General features: G+C 34.1%; 2 protein-coding genes across 8 annotated transcripts in view; one reads left to right on the top strand and one right to left on the bottom strand.

Moving 5' to 3' along the window:
- Window positions 1–7,626, bottom strand: part of LOC123703971 (paired amphipathic helix protein Sin3a-like) — a 47,228-nt gene extending 39,602 nt beyond the window's left edge. For 5 of the 7 annotated variants that reach the window (XM_045652194.1, XM_045652192.1, XM_045652193.1 and 2 more), the window contains exon 1: window positions 1,145–1,508. The gene's annotated coding sequence lies outside the window, so the exon portion shown is untranslated. Of the gene's footprint in view, window positions 1–1,144; window positions 1,509–6,239; window positions 6,600–7,449 lie in introns of those variants that run through there. The other 2 variants (XM_045652189.1, XM_045652191.1) reach the window with 2 other exon arrangements.
- Window positions 7,627–10,807: 3,181 nt separating this feature from the next.
- Window positions 10,808–22,604, top strand: LOC123703974 (protein seele). The gene is made up of 7 exons (XM_045652198.1): window positions 10,808–11,021; window positions 11,115–11,182; window positions 14,513–14,612; window positions 15,836–15,990; window positions 17,616–17,708; window positions 17,913–18,008; window positions 21,567–22,604. Exons 1-7 carry the CDS (start codon window positions 10,934–10,936, stop codon window positions 21,687–21,689), a joined length of 723 nt encoding a protein of 240 aa, XP_045508154.1. The 5' UTR covers window positions 10,808–10,933; the 3' UTR covers window positions 21,690–22,604.
- Window positions 22,605–23,931: the final 1,327 nt, after the last annotated feature.

Genomic DNA, 23,931 nt, shown 5'->3' on the forward strand with positions numbered 1-23,931 from the left:
GGTTCAGCCGTTCTCGAGTTATGGAATTACAACGAAAAGTGGCATTGATTTTTATATATTAGAAAGAAAAGATTATAATATGTCATGTTATTTAATTTTAATTAACGTAGAGCATTTAAATAAATGTTATTTAGACCAATGAGATAGTTTCGCGTCATCAATACACAAGCAATCAGTATACTAAGAACAGCATCAAGATTACGTAACCATAACACTTACTTTATTTAATATTTTCTCAACAAATTCTAAACACTGCCACAACTTATTTATTGAATATCCCTCGCGGTGACGTCATCGCACTTTGTAATGCGTGGGACGGTCTATATAAAGTATGAAAACGTGACGTTTATCAACGCATGGTACAAAAAGAAGCTCAGTAGCTTACAAACAAATTACGCAACGAAATATCGAAATCTATGAAGGCGTGTACTCGAAAGTCAAGCTGCTTCGAAATTCCAAATGGCTAGCTCGCTCCACTCGCACAGGTTTATTCGAAAACCGGTCTCAAATAAAGACGATGACACAAACTCACACTTATTTATAGCGGAAAACGTATACAAATCGATATCAGACCGACTATATGCACAATCACAACTGAAAGAAAAGCAAAATGCGATAGCTCACGTAACTTTTATCGCCACGAAAAAACAGAAAACTGTTCAGCGAGCACTTGGCGAGCACACAGCCACAAAACAAATGACACAACAATAATGAGTAATGACATATCCCGCCTTTTTTACGGACGCGTTCTGTCTTGATATCGCGACGTTCACGTTTTAAGTTTTTTTCACGGTACAAGTCTCACAAGAAAATATTATTATTTCCACAATGAATCATAGTCATTGGAAGTTGAATTTGATTTTGTGTTAATAATTGTCTTACAGAATAAAGCGGTAAGGTCCGGTTTCCATTGGGTCGAAGGAAACGGGGACGGCGCGGCAGTATTCGTCACCGATGTAGAAAATGGCGATTAAATACCAACAATTACATAGCGCGCATAAACGCAATATAGCATATTTATGGAATTTAAGACACGATGCATATCGATATTAATGAGATGTGAGCACATAAGTAGGTACTTATCTGAACATAATAGATAAGGTTGTATTTAAAGCTGTTTCGAAAAATAACTTATTTCACATACCGTTGAATATAACTCGAACCAGAGATGAAATCTTGAATATAGGCTTTCAGTATTTTCTTATAACTCAAAAAACTCTTGTATGACAATGATTTGTGATAATAACGCGTCACGACACGCTCCGTGCGAGCACATTCGTGCGCCTCCAAATAGCGCAACGGCGCAACTTTTTCGAGCGCGGCGTCAACACGGTCAGGTGGGCGAGGTTGCGACACTGCCATAATGCTATCTCACTCGTGCTCCACTTCCTCTCTTCAACGATAAGCTGTCTCGCTCACACTCGCACAAAAAGTGGACCAGATAACCAGGGAAGCGAGCGGAGCCCTCCGCGCACGAACGTCGCGCACCAAGCTGCGCGCCCGACTGACTTGTGGCTCAGCGCCTCCACGCAACCCAGTGGTGGCCTGCCTACAACCGAGTAATCGAACCTGGAGCGCAGGACGATGCGGCAACGTCGCTCAAAATAATAACGAGCGAAACGAACGGACGTGATACGAAATGCCACGACCGACGATTCACCACGAAGTTGGTAGACCAAAACAAATCTCCTTTCTCCTTAACCAAAATTATACAGTATTGAATAGAGGCGGTACATTTTAGGTTTCCCGCCAAAACGTCTTAAAGACAAACAAATAATATTATTCAGATACAGTGATTTGTGAGCTTGTGATTAAAGTATGCAGTTGGCTAGCGGGCTACAGTTATTGAGCTCAGGAGAGGTTGCCTTGACAACAGAAAGTTATCAAGGGGAATAATGAGAAAATAGTAGCGTGGTTAAAAAAACCTCTTACAATGAACTACAATCAATCAAATCACAAGTACCAAGATAACAGTCAACTTAATTCTTGAAACACCGCACCATAATTGGATAATTTTTTGGCAAAATAGTGAAGAGCAATGAAATTTCTATCCATTTTTATATACTAAATGAGATGCTTTATCAACGTTGTTAGCATGCAGAATGTAATTCTGCAACCAATTTTGGCCAATTTGTGACATAGTGGGAAATTTTGTTTACAGGCAGTTAAATATATTAAGGTCACAGTTTCAGATTAAGATAAGTCGAATCTGCAAATAAGAACCTTGCAAATGAAGGTCGGTACAAACTCGGTCAATCAATTTCCATAACAGCGTAACAGTTTGAGGAAAATAAAAGAAATAGTCGAGGAAATTAATTTATTAATATGGGTAAATAAATATCACTAGCTTCAAGGATATTGCAGACTATGGCTACGGGACTAGGTAGTTGGTGCAGCTTCTTTTTTTTTTTCCTTTTTTTGTTATTGAGTAGGCAGTCATGAGTCAATGCTAATAGCACCACGGGTAATAAAAGATATTGTGTACATGACAAATGTAAAAATTTTATTAATTCTTATAGAAGGTATTATAAAACATTTTAATTAGAAAAAAAAACAATATCGAATATATATTTTTATTATCTAAATATGGTAGTCTTGAATAATCTATCCTCAAAGTACAAGGATACAGAATATTGCTACCATTAATTAAAGAAAAAATCTTAAACAAAAGCAACAATTTGTCAAAGCAATTATTTAACTACAGACTAAACTACATACATTGTCTATACTACGTCATCTACTAAACATTCGTATAATTTTAAGAAAATTTATATGTATGTCATAAAATGGAATCCACGGTCCTTATGAGGACGAATGAGCCCATTTGAAATGTTCTAAAAGTGAATTGGAAAATTCAATTTTAAGGCTTATGTAATCTTTACAAAGACAAATAATCAAAATTGAGAATGAGACGCATCTTTTTATTTTATTTACTAATTATCAGTACTTTAACCCATCCAAAACAATATCCAGATAGGTACGTCAGAACTCAATACTTCATTGTTTCGAAGAAGTAATCTAATTAATAAAAAAAACTTGAATTAATTTCGTTGTAACATACCAAACATACGCAGTAGTGCAATTAAATTCTTGTTTGTGTATCATATGCATGTGTGTGTGATTTGGTTACATCTATAGGTAGTCATACTTTCAACAATGTAGCATACTGATTACTGTGTACAAATAAAACTACGCTATTTGGTTGTTATTGTGTGGAATAACACAACGATATGTACTTTGAAAGATAGGATTGAATGAATGATTGTACTAATTTTGAAAATCGTATTTCGATTTTGGAATGGAATTATCACGATTCACGCGTAAATTAATGTACTGTACTGTACGATACGAACGAATCGGTCAGCCTTGAAAATTCTTATCGGATGGAACAAGTGATTGGGTTTACATCAGCGCGACGTTGCCAGCGTTAGAGCGTTTTCACATTATCCGATCCGATATCGGATATCGGAAGCCGATAGCCGATATCCGATATCGGACACAATTTGCCCTTTCACATTATCCGATAATATCGTCCCGATAACATGAGTGTTGCCAGAAACTGGAAAAGTAGATATATTGGGAATTAAAATAAACAGTGGATGCATTTGTGTTACAAAAAATAAACTTTATTTTAAATGAAATAAATAGTAATAAATAAACTGATGTTTTTCAAACCGGTTTAATCTGCTGACTGCGGAGTATGGATTTGTACCCTCTGCAGAGTCAGAATCTAGTTTCAATATTCAATTTCATTGTGAGGCTTGTTTTTTTATATGCTGTTTTTCTTTTTTTATTATTAGAACATGTTGTGTGGTCGTAGTGAATTTTAGAACTTTTTTATATTAAATCATGTATGACTGTTATGTTCTTATACAAATAAAATAAAAAAAAAATTCAACTCAGTATTAAAGCGACGAAACTAGCAAATACAAATTCAAATTACATTTACAAATGTAGGTGCTGTTATTACAATTTTATAGTGCTAATATGTACATTCTACCTAATATCTGGGGGTGCAAATATTTAAACAGAAATAAATTAAACTAAACTAATTCACAGTCACAGATTCCGCAATGTACATAGTACCACAGACTAATAATAATATAGCCATGACAACCAAAATAGTAAACAAGCTCAATAGTCGCCGCGCGTTCTTGACAAAATTTAGGGTCGCCGCCTTAGATTATGGATTGGTCTCCGCGCACGCTACGACTAGATACCGCCGGCGTACTCGAAAAATGCGGCAACTAAAAGTACGCCGAAATCGGCGTACCCGAGCCAGTCGTGTCACGAGCATTGTGTGGAGAGGGTGTACCGATAGTTTCTAAAGATTTTGGACAAAACCTGAAGTAAAATGCCTGTTTGTGCCATAAAACTGTTTAAAAAAAATACAACAAATAATAAGAAAGACACTGGGATCACGTAACATCAGGAATAATCGTATTATTCGATATTTCACCTGTACTTTGAAAATGTTGTTTACGAAAATACGACGCCATTTAGTGTTGCCGTACTGCATATCCCAAAAACACACTTTTAATTTGAACTTATTTTATTCATAATGTTTTTTTTTTTTTCAATACTATTAGGTACTAACGCATATTATAAAAAAAATGATAATAACAATAATTTATTTCTGTTTAACCTTGTTTAACTGACTCATATGTTATTTTTTTATTACTGCTTTTTTACTTTTAAAAAACCTTTGTGATAGTATAGTGGCATCGCAAGTGGATTTGAGTCACATGTTCATGGGTTCGATTCCCGGCAAGGCCAAAATGAAATGAAAATATTTTTCAAACTTCTTTCCAAGATAGCCCATTTCCCATTTATGGGGTAAAATTTATGTAGCTGGCAGTACAATTCTTCACACACACTAGCGTCCTTACAAATTGCCTTACACACACTACAGAACTGAGTTGCCGCACTCACGGAGCTATTGTTTTTAGGTGGAGCGGTATCTAGTCGTAGCGCGCGCGCGGAGACCAATCCTTAGTCTAAGGGTTGCCGCATTCTAATTCTGAAATTTTAGAGAAAACTAAACAAAATTGCCGTATTGTAAATTTTCTTTTCAATAAAAAGGGTTTGATTTAAAAAAAATCAACTGATAGATCGTAGTTGTACATACAGTAAAAATAACTACAATAAAGAAACCGACTTCAAAAACAGCTGGAAAAGTAAAATATAAAAAAGATTTGATATTATTAATTACTTAATATTATTTAGATGTGCTATTTATTATACAGGTTTGATATCGGCGCTAAAACAAAGCACTAAATCTGTGACTCAATGACAACAATACAATAAACAGCTTACAGCACAACAGTAGTCCGAGTAGGAGGAGGAGCGAGGCAGAATGAGTAAATAAAGATAAAAGATACTAATATTTCGAAGATACGGTTGAATTTAAGAACACAATATATTTTTGTTTACTTCAGTTCAGCCAATTGCCGTATATTATAGGACGATATTAAAATAGCTCCCGTATAAATCGTATTTTTAATGCCTTTAAATACTTAAATGAATGTTTTCTTAATAAAAAGGTTTAAAGTAAATGAAAGGATTTTTTTTTTACATTTAGCGCCTAGAAATGACTGAAAATACACAAACTAGTGCTTTTTTTGCTGTTGGTATACTACCTTTTCGAAAATTGAGCTGGTAACACTGAACATTATCGTCCGATAGTTCACGGGAATATCGGTGTTGGCTCCGATATCCGATATCGGACTGGACAATGTGAAAGACAGGTACGTAAATCATACATTTTACTTAGCCTCCGATATCGGATATCGGCTATCGGCGTCCGATATCCGATATCGGACCGGACAATGTGAAAACGCTCTTACGTGTTTGCTACTGCGTCTTAATTTTACGATCGCGGCCGCCATCTTGTTTTCATTATCAGCTGCAACCTCATGATCATGATGATTTATATAATTTACTATGTTCCGTTCTAAATTGCATCAATTATGCTAACTGACCCCTATAGTACAGTTTTAATCATTTTCGGTATCTTTCTTTTTGAAAACATTCATCTAATGTATGACGTATTACGTAACACCTGAAAAGAAAGCTATTTCGCATACGATGTTTCATTTACCGTAGGTTTATACTGCATAGAACAATGTCCTGATACTAGATATGGATATGCAAGCGATATGTACTGGCCATAGATTTACGATCGCTAGACATATCCATACCTAGACAAGTGCCGGCGCAATATTCTCCAAGATACGTACATTGAGGTCGGGCACCGGCTTGCGAGGCACACACCCCGCGTTTCCAGAGCACCATTCGGGCCGACCAACAACCAGATAATTCACAAATACGGACATTTTAACAAGAATACCACGGTATCGATCACGCACAGGCGCCATTTTGAACCTACACTGAACGCACAGTGGCGCTGTTGCCACGTCGCTGCGTTTCCAATCCGCGCTTCTATTTCGGGTTTACGCCTCCCCCCCGCGCAGCCGTGACGCTCCGCAAACAGAACCGACAAGTCGACAAAACATTCATAACCATCGCCTACTCCGAGCCACCTATACGATGTATAAATACAAAATCTAGTCGGCCGCAAACGAACAAAGCGAGCGACGCTGTTGCGTCTTATATGATAAGATAGTACATATAATGTAAAATATAGATAGATGCTAGTTCTGAGCGTGATACATCGCGCCGGCTTTCACCAGAGCGGGGTGAGGCACGGCCGCGCAGGACATATGCCATTGGCCACCGCAGAGATCGATAGACAAACAGCGACGAGGACGCCGACCTACATAGCATACCGCGCCTTGCGCCACTAGGCATAAAGGCTGGATTACGTCGGCGCGCACTATAAACAAACTACCGCACGACCACACTGACGTATTCTTTGTAGATACACACGAACACAGCTATATGAAAACGACGCGGGGAACGGCAGCGAGCGGCCCGAGCGACGAATGTATATCATTATGTATTATGGCACTTTTCTAGAGTCGAAATTCCTATACCCCGGCGCACCCAACGCTCTTCGACGAAGGACAAAGGGCCGATTTCACACAAAAAACAAAGGGAAACGCCGGTCGGATTAGACACTTGCTTGTTTACGATGATTGAACTTTTTTACACAATTTAATTAGACATCGCGTTGCCAAGTTGTCGACGAGAGCGCGCGGTCTATCATTATGAAATTACGTTTTTTACTAAACTCGTAACGCGAACTGTATCTTGAACGTATCCATAATATGATATTCATATGAATTATGATACGAAATATGTTTTAAATTTATCAACGTATGTTATATGCAAATATGGTAGATATCAATTTAGAACAATATGGTCCTAAAATCATGTTTTTCCTACATAATACGACTAAATACAACTAAAACAGCAATGGAAATGTATTTTTTAAGTAACTAAAAGCAGATAATAGTGAAAGATGCAGCCTGTCAATTGACCACTTACCTGTATTTTTAATCGAAATCGATTATTTTCTTTACAAATTTCACAGGAACTTCACTTCTTGATGTATTTAACAAATGTATTATGGTATTTTAAGGTTCTGAGAAGATTTAAAGTGCACAAAAAATATATGCATTCCGTCAAACGTACGTCTTCCGCGCATAGAGACCGAATGCGAACTGTTCTGTTGGTTTAGTTTGGGTCGGTTGATGGTGGAGGGAGGCGGGCGGAAAACCGGAGAACGGGTGAACTAGGGAGCTATTGAATACGGACAATAATTATTATCGCTTGCCTATTTTCATAAAATCTGTTACTATACAGAGAATAAAATCGAATTATATTATTAAAGTTTACGTTAAATTAAGTTCTTTTCCTTTTGCTATAGAATTGCGAAATTGTAATTGCTAGTTTTTATTTTGACATCCGTTTTGTATTTGATTGATGGTTGCCTTGTTTTGTATAGTTTCACCTTAGAGTTTCACATTCACAGTTCACACTTTGTGATTCGTGCACAGCTACAAGCATGTTAATGTTGATGCATAGGTTGATGTGAGTTGGGTTGATGCATGTCCATCTTGCCCATCGTTAAAATATTTATTTCAATATATTTGTACTGAGGTTTGTACAAACCACGTACTAACTATGAAGTCATGCTTAGTGTGTTTTTTTAAGTCATTTTTATCTTTACGAATTAAATTTTACTTAAATTTGATAATATCATTCTACTGTTTTTGTTATAACCATTGATACATTTATATGAATAAAAATAATTAAATAATAATTTATAAACCAATTTATACTGAATAGAAATTTTAGACTTTACGTCACTACCTGTCATAATAGTTTGCGTAAAAAATGGCAACATTGCATTGTCATTATTGACATTAATCATAAACGCTAAGAGCAATTAACCTATAGAGTACTTGTATCGAGCGTATACAATTTACATATATTTGTTTCTCTCTATCTAAAGAAAACGTCGTATGAAAGAATGAGACAGCTATAGACAACAAGCTACGTTTCAACATAGTCATGGCACCATTTTTACTATAGGTACGTATTTAGATAGATAGAAGGTGATAGTGATGGGATGTGCTTCAATCGATAAAATCGTGAATGTATTTTGCATTTACGGTTTCGTGAAATAATAAATAATAAAAAAACAAAACTTATAATTAATTTCAGTTGAATACATTATTTGTTTAATCCTACGTATATAATAAATGCGAAATTATGTGAGAAGGGATGTTACTCTTTCACTGCGGAACCGATTACAATGAAATTTTGTACATACACACATAGGTTAGGTTTTATCCCGGAAATCCCACGTGAACGGGAACTGTGCAGGATTTTCTTTAAAAACGCGGGCGGAAAGTTAGTACATTATAAAAGAAATTTTAAAACTTGAAATGTAATTTAAAATAAAGAAGGAATTGATGATAAAGTTAAAGGAGTGAGGAGAAAGGCACAGTCAGCATGAAGGAATCATGCAGCATTTTAACAAGTTAATAAAAGGACAGTCTTAATGAAAACATTTTCCTAACATCCTACTAATAAATCGAAAGTTTGTGAGGATGGATGTTTGTTACTCTTTCACGCGAATACTACTAAACCGATTACAATGAAATTTGGAAAAATTACTTTTGATCCCGTAAATCCAACAGGAATGGGAACTATGCGGGTTTTTCTTTGAAAACGCATGTATATTAAGTATGTATTTCAATAGTAGTTTCTCATCTATGAGAACTGTCATTTAATCAACCGTTTAATTTTCACATAGTTACACATTTAAAGTAGGTAACTTATGTGTAAAAAATTTCAAAATAAAAATTCACTCTCTTTAATCAAATGTATTTATTATCTACAGGAACAAAAAAAAAACGTAAGCGTAAGATTGCACAATTCTTCTAGAGTATCCATCTTGATAACACGTAGGCTCGAAATGCAGTGAACACAATATTGCAAATTGTGGCGGCGTCCAATCAACTCATGTCTCACGTTTTATACCCATTTTTTATTTAGCTCTGGAAATCTAAAACAAAATTAATTTATTAATAATCTGAAAGAGAAATTAATAAACAACAAACGAAAACTAAAACACATAGGGCAAATAAAACAACCACGTGGTATGTTTTATTTTCCTGCGGTAAAAAATTTACATCTATTATTTGCAACAACAACTACATATAAATCTGATTTATGAAACAAAATAAATAAATCAACGTTAATATGAAATAGATTTTTTGTCATAAATCGATAATATACGCTAGATGTGTTACAACACTACGGTGGTAAACAAAATGCCAAACGTGATATTATTGTGACGTTTTTTAAAAATTATTTCATTATTTTATATTCCACAACCCCATAAAGTGGGTAAATGTTACAGTTACAACATAAAATTACAAAAAAGCGCTTGATAAAACTTTCAAATAGGTTTAAAACATAAATATTTATCAATTTGCTGAAAATCACTTACCGATGGAAAGATATTTTTACATTGTTTTTATCCAAAACTCCCATTCGACTAGTGATAGCCGGTTGCTAAACATATAATAGTTATTTTAGCACACTGACAAATAAAAAGAAACACTGTACACTTTATATTTTCTAAATATTTCGTTAAAAACACTTGACGCACTGAGCCCACCAGCTGGTTGGAAAACAAACTGACTGCCGGCGCGCTACGTTTGAAGACAGTGCAGATACTCTGGCTGTTTTCCAATTACAGAGCATAATGCGACTCAGTGGCGCACAATGCCGAATTATGCTGATGCTTAATTGGAACGTGAAACGCAACAGCAGGTTGCGCTAAGTTCAGTGTTGAAAAAAAAATATTCATAGAGTTAGCAACAACCTCATTAATGTGTAAATAAAGTGGTATACATAATAATTGGTTGAAAACTATTTACGGTTATTTTAAGTAATTTGGATTTTGATTATTTCATTAACATTTTTTTCAATGTTTTTACCTTCATCCATACTTATATTTATTTTTTTAACACAATTTGAATTAACTTTGATTATATCGAAAAAACTACAATGAAACGAAAGCTTTAAATTTTTTTCCAACAATTAATGATAAATCGATTGCACGCATCAATTCACGCGCATTAATTTTAAGAGTGCTCGATTGTGCGAAGCGTTGCTGTAGTTGGAACACTCAACGTTAAGCATTATGCCGCATAATGCGCTCTAGTGCTGTAATTGGAAAACGGGGTCTATCGCTATCTCAATCTGGCTTATGCTGTTATTGACTAAGAGTAAGTAGATTAGAAAATATGTATTTTGTTCTGTCTCAATATAAGAACTCTATAGGTTAATTGCTCTTAGCATAAACGTCTTTTTGGCCAATCAGAAAAGAGTTCGTGTATTTACGAGCAATATGAAAATGATAAACATTTTATACACGTAGAATAAAGTTTTAGCGGCATTTTAGTGTAAAGTTGGATTGAAAAAGCACCATTTTTGTATTAATTTATCTAAAATGCGTTTAGCTAGTTCTATAATAGTATTGCCTTTTATTTTAACACTAGTTTCTGCGGCAATTGATCCGCGAAATTTAAAATGTTTAGGTTTGTTATAAATTCTTTGATCTCAAATAACTATATGTTTTCATTGTGCTAAGGAAGGTAAATTATTTATTCAATTCCATAATATATTTTCAGTCTGCCGGACGACTTTTGATGAGCTTAACAATGCGATAAAAAAGGTGGATAAATGGAAAAAAGTAGATGTAAGTATATTGTAAGATGTCACGTAATTCTCAATATATTTATGATAAGTTATTGTGTGGTAATCATTTGTGATTAGATTAATTAGGAGAACTGTTAAGTCCCTCGATTTAGGTTCTTGAGAATATAATACTTAAAATAGTTAAGTAGGCATTGATAAAATAAATTTTAGTTCATACAAATTGAATATTACAATTCTTAGTTACAATTATTATAAATTTTATGGTAAACTACCTCCATACTAGTCATGATTTAGTTCATGGGTATAGTGATAATACTATACCCATGAAAAACAACCTATTGAAGTGAAACTTCTTTCCCCTCGTATGTGAAACCACCGGCTCCCGGCATAACACTTTTTACCCCTGTCCGTTGAAACACCGGGAGCCGGTGAGGGTTCGAGTGTTTTGTTTTTACTATAAACAACCTCATTGTATATCTACCTTTCCTTTCTAACACATTACAAATGCTTAAAGAAGAAACAGGCCGGCTAGTGACGCCAAAACACGAGCAGCGCTAGAGAACAAAATTTAAACACGCGTCATTCAAAATTACGTCATCGCATGTGGTGACTACGTATTTTTGTTTTGGTGAAAACTTGTTCTAATCTTAAAGTGATTCGCTGAATATTAAAAGCAACGATGGATGGGTTATTAAATATTGATTATAAATACTAATTATATAATAGTTCTGTTAATTTTCACTAAAAATCGGTCTGTAACTATCAGCATGTGCAAGGTCGAACGCGTGATGGCGATTTTATTGTCGTTATATTTCAGCCAGAAATGGATAAAAAGGTAAGTTGATGTTAGATCTAAAACGTAAAACTACTTAGTTTTGGTATATTTCATAGAATAGCATTATATTTGTTTCAATAACATGAAAATATGTAGTGAAATACGATACTACGTAGTATCACGCCGGGAGCCGGTGAGTCAACAGCTTGCGTATTTTTGGGATGAAGAATAAGAATGGATATGCCACAGGAATATTTTTGTATTCATTAAAATTTTAATTGATTGCTGACTGCTACATTACCGAAATATGACCAGAATAGATGTTTTGAATGTACGATAGTAAAAAACAAACACATCTCATAAGAGCCATACCTTGAAAATATTATGTTTTACGAAAAGCCGTATCCATTTTTTTATAGCATCCAGGTACCAAAATGAAAAATTTTTTGCTACTTTTAACAACTTATATCTTGAAATATTTCCTAGAACTGTACTGTTCTGTTGATTTGTTTTGATGCTGGAATCTATCTAAATCTTAGAAAATGTCTAAAAGTTCCCTTAGTTGCAATATTTTTTCCAAAAACTATGTTTTTAAATGTACGTAATTTTTGACCCAAATTTTTGACCCATTTTTGTTTAACTCCTACTCAAGATATATATAATATAGTGCTGCGATACTTTCGTAATACATAGTTTATAAGCTTAAGTTTCTAATAAACAAAACATCGTGTCCAAATCGGCATGCGTCATTTAAAATTAGGTTGAAATACGATACCCACTTTTGATGACTCGTTAAGTGGCGGTTTTTTTGTGACGATATTAAGATCGTGTGTTGTGTAAAAAATTTGTATGGTGGCACTTGAATTTTGTATTGTATTTTAAACCTAATGTGATAAGTTGTAGATAAAATGTTTTAGTTACTTCCAAATGTTGTTTTAATTCAAATTATAACCGAAACTTATCTAAATATCACACTACCCTCTGTTGAAAGTTCTATGTTAGCTTTGATTGAGTATTTATATAGAAATGGTTGAAAGTGAATAAAGATTATTCAATTTACAATAAGATTTATAACTTGAATTAACTTATTTCGTACTAGATACGGAGAAAATCGAGTTACAGTAAAAGTCTATCTCAAAATTTCGCTGTCTGTTGACCAACCGGCTCCCGGTTACACAGATAGGGATAATCGGGAAAATGTCATTACACATACGAGGGGTTATGGGGGTTGGATAAAAATTTAGTGTAACATTTTTCCGTTACGCGCCATCTTTTTCTCATCCCTACCACGCCTGATCCGACGCACAGATTCGACGTATTTCTGTAAAGTTGCATAATTATAGTAAATTATTTTTGAAAAAATAAGGTCATAAAGAAGTTGCACTTCTTTCGTGTGTACCCTAGTACACGCACACATTTTTTTTTTGTAATTATTGTACTCTTACTATGTTTCGGCAATGATTATGAACACACACCTTCAATGACAGCCAATCAATCAATCAATCAATCAATAATTTTATTATCCAAAATAATATGATACATACATTAGAAGAACCCTTGTTCCCACACTAGGATTCCCTGTGTCGTGGGAACAAGTTTCTTCCATTTGCATAAAATTTTTACAAAAAAACAATTTTTTTAATAATTATACAATACAAATTATATAAATCACTGTTAAACATGCGTGTGTATGTGTGTTTGTGTGTGTGGGTGTGCGCGTGTGTGTATGTGTGTGTGTGTATGTGTGTGTGTTTGGGTGTGTGTGAGTAATTTAGATAGGTCTCTATACTTCCAACTTCAAAATCTCTTCCGTCTGAATATAATCAAGGCCTTGCACTTTTCATAGACTCATCATACTTCATAGACATATTTTATGTCCTTTACACTATAATGATTACCTGTACTTGCCCAACGCTGCCTATTGTGAACAGGACCAATATGATATAATGATAACACTTTTGTTAATGTTTTTTTAATTTTTTGGTTTATTGTAATAAATAGATGAAGTTTTGATATTAAAGGAAAACTATAAAATGTACTCTTATCAGTACATATAAAAAAATAGTATGCAACAATGTTAATTCTATTTCACCAATGGGTGGAGGGGCTGACGTATAATGTTTTATTTGTAAGTAATCAACACAATATAGATTGTGTTATAAAAAAATATAATTGTTTTTTTTTCAAGCAATTTAACACAGACAAACAAAAGTAATTATTCCCCAAATTACAAATATCTTTATAGTGTAATTTTTTACTCTATAAAAACAAACTAATTACTTTTATGATAATGTTCCATTTTTCTATATTAAGTACTTAACTATCAGATTTATAAATTTAATTAATTCTTGATTAATTAGATTAGTTTTTGGCACAAACAGCACTATGGTAATTATTATATTATGTATATAAAAAAAAACGACGTGTGGCACTCGGGGACTGCCGCTATTGCATGCTATGCCTTCAAGCCACACCTCCGCCCGTCGGAGTGGGGAGCGTGAGGTTTTTTCCTTAAGGAATTTCTCAATACGGTCCCCGCGCTCAAGGCCGCAATAAAGCTATGCAATAGCTTAGTAAAAATATTAATTTTTTCAGGTTGGCAACTTCAGAATGGATGCAGCTGGCAACACCATGCAACAAAAGGTGCCGGCACACCGATCAGCTGTGTACATTTCTGAAATGATTGATGGAATTTGTAAGTACCTATAATCTATCTTTATCGTCTGTGCTGTTTAATATATCTAGGGCTGTACTATGACCTCTTATTTCCAGTCAGTTTACGCCGTGAATTGAACTGACTGGCAAATTCATATAATACCACTAGCGGTCCGCCCCGGCTTCGCCCGTGGTACATGTTTAAACTATCCTATCTCTCAAGTTGGATCGAACTACACATGGTGTGCGAATTTTATTATAATCGGTTAAATGGTTTAGGAGTTCATTGAGGACAAACATTGTGACACGAGATTTATATAATACCATAATTAACCATGGCTACTTATAGCGATCATAATATGAATTTGCCAGACAGTCAATTCAGCGCGTAATCTGTCTGGAAATAAGAGGTCATTATGTATACTGGGTAACATTCTAATTTCAGGCACAAATAGTATAGCTAATAGAAATAGATTTTAGTATAAAAGTTTTACGTAAATAGTTGATCTAGTAAACATTTTTACAGCCAGACCCTGTACCATGTTGTCTTAAAGCAGTATTATTTCCAGTATCGAAAAAAGACAGCGCTATATAGATCGTCTAGCGCCATCTTTTTCTCACACTGGCAATAATGCTATTATAGACATCATCGAGAAACCTCAATCACTCGTACAGCCTGTAAATCAGCGCTGTTTTTGTGCAGCATTTTGCTGAGGCTTTGTCCATTTGCCTCATTTAATTTTAACATAAATTTTGTATATAATGTGTTTTTGGCAATAAATTTCTTTTCTCTCTTATTATTCTCATGTCTGTCATCTTTATCTTTAGGGGTTTTTTGGACAACCATAACTTTTTTTAAGTGATAGAGTGGTCTTCATGAATGTTTTAGTATATATGTAATTGGTGTACTTTTCTACAAAGCGGGCGAAGCCACGCACAGAAAGCTAGTTTGTTTATATTAATTGATGACCAGCTTTCTACCCGCGGCATCGCCCGCGCAGTCAAAGAAAAACCCGCATAGTTCCCGTTCCCGTGGGATTTCCGGGATAAAACCCGTCCTATGTCCCAGGGTAAAAAGTAGCCTATGTCCTTTCTCGGGTATCAAAATATCTCTATATCAAATTAAGGCGTGATTGAGTAACAGACAGACAGAGTAACTTTCGCATTTATAATATTAGTATGGATTGGTTAACTTTTTTACAAAGCGGGCGAAGCCACGCGCAGAAAGCTAGTTTTTCATATTTATTGATGATGATATTTCAGGCAAGCGTATGGACGACTACGTGCGCGTATACTACAAGGCGACCGGCAAGCTGGCCATCATGCAACTGATGGTGGAAAATGGCGGCATGAATCCAGACTTTTCGAAGACGAGGTTCGTCACGGACGACGATTTGAACAAGAGCTTGGAGTACTATGTGAGTTTATCCTACTATTGTAATAAATGTGAAAGTGTGTATGTTTGTCTAAACGCTGAAATGCTGAACCGATTTTCATGAGATTTGGTATACACATAGAATTGAATTAACAAATAGGATAGTTTTTATCCCGAAAATCTCACGAGAACGGGAACTATGCTGGTTTTCCTTTGACTACGCGTGCGAAAAGCTAGTTTTAATAAGTATGTAACTATCCAACCAACTTCACAAAAAAATAATGGTTTTGATATTTTTTTGGGGTTGTTAGTTGTTACCTCAGAATTTACCTTCGAATTGGTGGTAAAACTATATTATGACGATTCAAACGAAATTGGTTGGTTCCATATAAATCTAGTTACTGACAATTTGAAGGCGATTAAGATTTTTTTAAATTATAATTATTATAGTGTGTGTTTGATTATGTAGAAGTGATGATCAGGTGAAGATTTAAAGATAAGATTATAATCGATTGTGGGATTATTAAATGTTTAATTATTGTAAAGATAAATCATTATAGTTCAGGATACATCGCCCATTTTTGCAAGTGACTACTATCAAGCTAATTTTCCGTTTGTAGCTTTATTTTGATGAGACGCCCAATAATTTCGTGTACGAAAGTCTCGATTGTGGTAGCTAACAGAGATAACAAGGATAAAATTTTTTGATTTGATGGTTCTCAAATATTTATTACGCAATTTGTAGGACAATATGTCTGTTGAATTATATAAACATTAACTAAGTGAAAACAAAAAAATCAGCTTGTTAGTAATCATTTATGATGACCTCGTTATCGATACACTTTGGAAAGGGGGACTCTTTGAACAAACCATAGATTTTGTAGGACAAATATTTTTTCGAATAATATTTAGGTAATTATCTTGAGATTGAACAAAAAAAAATTCATTTAGTAATAAATATTTGAAAACCATCAAATTAAAATTTTTTATCCTTGTTATCTCTGTTAGCTACCACAATCGAGACTTTCGTACACGAAATTATTGGGCGTCTCATCAAAATAAAGCTACAAACGGAAAATTAGCTTGATAGTAGTCACTTGCAAAAATGGGCGATGTATCCTGAACTATTATATCCTAATCTTGTTTTTCATAGGCTAGATACTTGTTGACAAAAAGATTAGTTTATTTTTATAACAGGTGCATAAGTTAATGTAACCGTAATTATTAATATGTACGTGGCAATTAATGTTCTCATAAGTAAGTAAGTAAGTGAAGTCCCATGTCCCCGTAGTGGGGTAAGGGGCAGATGCATTATGCATACATCTGTTTCACTGATCGATTTTTCTTTAGGGACAAGTAGGTGATCAGCCTTCTGTGTCCTACCAGACAGAGACATTTTTTTTTCTTCGTCTCCACCGGGAATCGAACCCAGGACCCCTCGGTTCTACGCTCACGCGTCAACCACTGTACCAAGGAGGTGGTCAATGTTCTCATAATAGGTTTTAAATATATTTTGGATAAAATAGACACAAGATTCAAATATATATACAATCTCCTTGTTTTTACATGTAGATAAATACTGTTTAATTTAAAAACGTTAAATTTTATTTATTTGTAAGTTTAACTATTATAAATATAAATAAATAATTCAATTAATGTTTTTTGCAGTGTGAACGTATGTTTGAAGAAAACGAAGATGAAATAACTGACTTGTACAAGAACAGGCCGGAAGATGACGTCATGCCGGACGCAGAAAAGGAGGTAGGTGGAAAAAACTTTTTCCGCGGGCGGAAATCTAGTTTTTTAAATGGTTATCCAAATTATTAATTCAAGCGGATATTAATTCAAAAAACCTAAAAATAATCAAAATTAATTCAGCCATTCTTGAGGTACATTTTTTCGTTTATTTAACATGACTTTCTTTTACATGATATATAAAATAATTTGTTAATTATATTTTCATAGATCTGCTTCAAACACACGAACTACTGTGAAGACTGGATGTTGCCAAACGAAGAAGACACCACGTGGACCGCTGAAATGGAGGCTGAGTATACTAAGGTAATCACTACATAGTATAAAACAAAGTCGCTTTCTCTGTCCCTGTCCCTTTGTATGCTTAAATCTTTTAAACTACACAACGGATTGTGATGCGGTTTTTTTACATAGAAAGAGTGATTCAAGAGGAAAGTTTAGGTTTAAGACAAACCGGGCGAAGCCGCGGGTGGTAAGCTATAGTAGAATATATAAATCACTACATAGTATAAAAAAGTAGCTTTATCTGTCCCATGTCTCTATGTATGCTTTAGGGCCGATTTTTCAATGCCCAGATAAACAGTCTAATAACTACCCCTCGAATAGATTTATTCAATTGCTTATCTAACTCATAACGGCTCGCCTATTTTTCAATCGTGATTTATTTGATGAATAACTATCTGACCAAATATTTCCATATTGGCAGCTCTGCTCTTGGAGTGGCGAAACAAACATATTAAATTAGTCAGGTTAGAGCGGGATAGAGTCAACTTGCAATATGTCAACAACCGTCATTATGACTCACGTCAGGAGTGCATTTTAAGTTTATCTTGTGTTCTATGATTGTTGATTATTGTTTTGATTCGAGTAAAGAGTTTTGATTAAATTTGTGTTAAAATTTATATATTTTACGATGGAAACGACATAAAGGCAGCGTCCGGCAAATTTTCAATGGCATGATCATCAGTACTATCAAAAACATCAATTTCAATATGATTTTAATTGATAATTATTTTATAGAAAGAGGCTTTATTGTAAAAATTCTACGCTCTATGTTATTAATACGAAAATATCCCAAATTTGACGCGTCAGTTGTCAACTCAAACGTCTAATCGTCGAATAGCACGCTATCTGGCCGTTGGAGCAGCAGATAGATTTATTCCTCAAATAACGTAGTTATTCGATAGATAAGCCCTATTCGTCTATTGAAAAATTGAATATTTTGTTAACTGAAGAATAAAGTCTATCTAGCTGTTTATCTGGGCATTGAAAAATCGGCCCTAAATCTTTAAAACTACGCAACCTATTTTGACGCGGTTTTTTAGTAGATAGAGTGATTCAAGAGTAAGGTAAGGTAAATAAATTATTTGCTAAAACCTTCCTCATAAATCACTCGATCAAAAAAAAAAATATTTAAAAAAACACCGCATCAAAATCCATTGCATAGTTTAAAAGATTAAGCGCCGATTTCCATACAAACGTAATACCAAAATAATTTTCAGTTTGAGCATATTTCCACTTTATTGTGCTGTTATTCGGAATAAGACAGTATTTATCTAGGTTCCCATATTATTTTTATTGCAAAATACTTAAATACAACGAATTGTAAACGATTTGTATTTCTCACATTTTTAAAGTATAAATGATATGTTTTCTACTCATCCATTCTGTAATAAAAACGGCAATATTCTTAATGTAATGTAATTCGAAACATAGTTTACATTGTTAAGTTACACAATATGCAAATAAAATTGGAAAAGCATTGAGTTTTCATTCATCGTTTTTGGTATTACGGCACACGTTCAAATTAATCACAAATTTTCATCGGTCGTCGTGCTGTCGCATCAAGCACAATATACAGATACATACAGTAAACTTCATAGTATAGAAAAAAGTTTGTATGTGTTGGTAATATTTTCGATGTATGAAAACCACGTCACCACTTTGTCAAGCACAAGCCTGTCAAACTATTTTCTTTTTCATCCTAAAACAAAAAGGTGGGAGGTTCTATGCTCGTATAATAATAATTTTAATTTATTTTTGCATATTTTGTGTTTTTAACTTAGGTTTTTAAGTTTAATTTAATTTATCGTTTTAAATATAATTAAGTAGGTATACCTAAATACAAGTATTGTTAATTCTGGTTTAAAATAATTACTTTAATAATTATTTTAATTAAAATAATTTGCGCCCTACATATATTAGCAACATAATAAATTTTCTAGTGTATCAATTTTTTTTTCTACGAATTTATTTAGGTAGCTCAGTCGGCCGCGAAAATCCCAATATTTTAAATATTTTTTTAAAAATCGTGTTTATAAAATAAAACTCTGGGTGTTCTACTCGTGTAAAGAGAAGCTCCAAAGGATGTCACTTTTTTGCGCCTAAAAGTAAAAACATATTATAGTGCATTGTGCGTGCGTATTTTTTGCCAATTGTATTGTAATATTTCTGACTAGCTTCCACCCGCGTCTCCATCCGCGCGGATGTCGGTCTTCGCGTGGATGGTTTATTTCTCCATTTTGAGTTACTCTGACAATGACATCTTATAAAAAAAAGAATCCACTGCGGGTAACGCAACGTGTGTTCGCGGTTCTACAGAACAACGTCTACGGATAAAACTGAAAAATTAAGATTATTTTTTTCCACGTGTTATTCCAGGATAAAAAGTATCTAAAAGTATATATTGTATGCCCAGGATAATAAAGTATAATTATTATGCCAAGTTTCATCGAAATCGAACTGTTAGTTTTCACGTGATGTCAGCATACAGACAGACAGACAGACGGACAGACAAAAATTTTTTTAATCACATATTTGGGTTTGGTATCGATCCAGTAACACCCCCTGCTATTTACTTTTTCGATATTTTCAATGTACAGAATTGACCCTTCTACAGATTTTTTTATTATATATGTACCTATAGAGTATAGATACATTTTTTTTCTACAAAGCCTAGATGTTGAGATATTATTGAAGACTAGATTTTCGCCCGCGGCTTCGCCCGCGTTTGCAAAGGAAAACCCGCATAGTTCCCGTTCCCGTGGGATTTTCGGGATAAAAATCCTATGTGTTAATCTAAGTTACCCTCTATATGTGTGCTAAATTTCATTGTAATCGGTTCAGTAGTTTTTACGTGAAAGAGTAACAAACATCCATACATCCATACAAACTTTCGCATTTATAATATTACTAGTAGGATATAAGTGTTGTAGAGAAATTTCCTTAAAACGCATTGCTATTCTGCACATACACTTACGATTGCCCAAAGTTTGCTGCAAAAATAAAGTAAATAAGAAACATTATATTCCTAAATAAAAAGAAATGCGTTTGTCAATATGAATGAATGGTACACTCACACAACTACACACTATTCACACAAATTCACGCGCGGCTTCGGCGGGAATTGTGCAACAGAGACAACAATATTCGAGCGTATTTTGCCTTCACTTCGAATTGCAGTTGGCAGCGGCCTCCGCCGGACTCTTAAGCATATAGACACACACATGGCATACTTTATCGTCGCCGTATTCTATGACGTGACGGTATTGCCATGACGCTTCCTTGTTTGTTAACCGACTTCAAAAAAAAGGAGGAGGTTATCAATTCGGCCGGTATGTTTTTTTTTATGTATGTACGTTATTACTCCGAGGTTTCTGAACCGATTTACGTGATTCTTTTTTTGTTCGATGCGGAATGGTGTCGAATTGGTCCCATAAAAATTTTATTCGGATAGGCCCAGTAGTTTTTATTTTATGAGCATTTTTGTCTGTAGGTATTTGTAAATTTTGCAAGTGCAAGTTTGAAGTCGGTTGTTTTTAACGCAGTTATCACTTGTTGATGATTGAAATTGTTATTTTACAGGTTCACGGCGCAGACCCGTACGGTTTCGGTGGTGGTCTACCCCAACAGTCCATCACCCGTGACGTCAGCGATGATGACGGTTATGATGACACCGATGATGATGAGCAACGGGAAGATTTGTGAAGTGTAATGTTGTAGTGAAGTGTAGTGTAGTGTGATTCAACTGGGATAAGGTATAGGTAGGTGACCTATGTGACAATTTAGGTCAAATGTCAATTAAAAATTATTAAAATATGTTGTTAAAAAATTCAAAAAGCAATCTTTATGGTCTTTTCAATATAATAAACTAGCGGTCCGCCTCGGCTTCGCCCGTGGTACATATTTCGCAATAAAAGGTATATAGATTTTTCTGACTAAATTCTTATCTTCTATATATATAAAAATGAAACCCGTTTTCTTTGGTCACGGCATCACGCATGCACGAATGGACCGATTTTGATAATTCTTTTTTTAATATATTCCTTGAAGTACGAGGATGTTTCTTATGGAAAGAAAACATAAACATGTACCACGGGCGAAGCCGGGGCGGACCGCTAGTAATGTTATAAAAAGGCGCAAATTCAATCCTATTCTTAGTTGAATCACATATAAATGTGAAGTATTGCATTGTAAGATGTGTGAAATTGTTATTTTATATGAGTTGTTAAAAATAAATTATTCATCCTAATGTTTTCTGCTATTTTTTTGCATTGACATAAAAATCACAATTTGGCTAAGAATTATTTGAAATTAAAATGGTAAGCAATCTAATTGAGTATAATTCTTGCAGATTGTATTAAAATTAATTTGTACCAAGAAGAAGAAATAATATGTATAAATATGTATATTCATTTAATATTAATATTCATTTTTATGTAAAATAAATTTTATCTATACTTTAAAAACATTCCTTTACAGTTTAGAATACAGATACTCTACTTACTTCTTCCTCTTATTATAGTATGTATTATAAATAAACAGTCTTTATTAGTAATGTGTTAAAGAATATAAAATATTTCTTATAGAAAATAAAAATTAAAAATATTCGTAAACTAGCTTTTCGGCCGCGGCTTCGCCCGCCTTTTCAAAGAAAAAACCGCATAGTTCCCGTTCCCGTGGGATTTTGGGGATAAAACCTATCCTATGTGTTAATCCAAGTTACCCAAGTAAGTTAAGTTTGTTAGTTTGTTGTTTATTTGAAATCGGTTCAGTAGTATTTGCGTGAAAGAGTACATAACAAACACACACACATCCTCACAAACTTTCGCATCTATACATATAATAAATCTGTAGAAGGGTCAATTCTGTACATTGAAAATATTGAAAAAATAAATAGCAGGGGGTGTTACTGGATAGATACCAAACCCAAATATGTGATTAAAAAAATTTTTGTCTGTCTGTCTGTCTGTCTGTCTGTCTGTATGTGAAGGCATCACGTGAAAACTAGCGGTTCGATTTCGATGAAACTTGGTATAATTATACCTTATTATCCTGGGCGTAAAATAGGATACTTTTTATCCTGGAAAAATACGTAGAAAAAAATCAATCTTAATTTTTCAGTTTTATCTATAGACGTTGTTCCGTAGAACCGCGAACACACGTTGCGTATTATTATAGACCTAGCCGTATTTGGGAATTGGGTCCAATAGATATTTATAAGATGTTATTGACAGAGGTACTCAAAATGGAGAAATAACCATCCACGCGGAGACCGACATCCGCGCGGACGGAGTCGCGGGCGGAAGCTAGTTTATAATATTAGTAGGATGGGTTTAGTCGGTCTCTAACATTCCTAGTTCCTACATACATAAATATATTGTATTTGCTATCATGAAAACACTGTCCATATTCGATTGAATTAAAAATTGCTCAAATCTGGTTGTGTAAAATTTTAAAGGCGTTTTAAAAGACTTCTTAATCTACAAAATATACTTGATAATACTAGTGTAGTAGTATATTATATTATCTGTGCCTATACCAATATGATAAGAATGAAAAAGAAACATGTCTGTATTCCAGTTACTGCCATTACAATTAATATAGTATAAGAATGTGCATAGCATAAAATCTGTGTGATGAATAAAAAATAAATAATAATTGTTGTTTTATTTCTTATAAACCAACTTTTACATTATAAATTATATGACTACACTTCCATAGACTCGAGTATAATAGACAAATCAAAGGACTGACCATAGACATTGAATACTTATGTAGAATAGACCGAAAATAAAATGTAAATTCATCAATTTATTCATTTATTACTTTTTAATAAATATAAAACCGCATCTCCCGCATTTTAAAATAAAAACCCGCATAATTCCCGTTCCGGTGGGATTCTCTGGGTCTTCAAGCTACATACAAAATTTCATTGTAATCAGATCAG

This window comes from Colias croceus, chromosome 28, assembly GCF_905220415.1.
Source record: "Colias croceus chromosome 28, ilColCroc2.1".
NCBI lineage: Eukaryota > Metazoa > Arthropoda > Insecta > Lepidoptera > Pieridae > Colias > Colias croceus.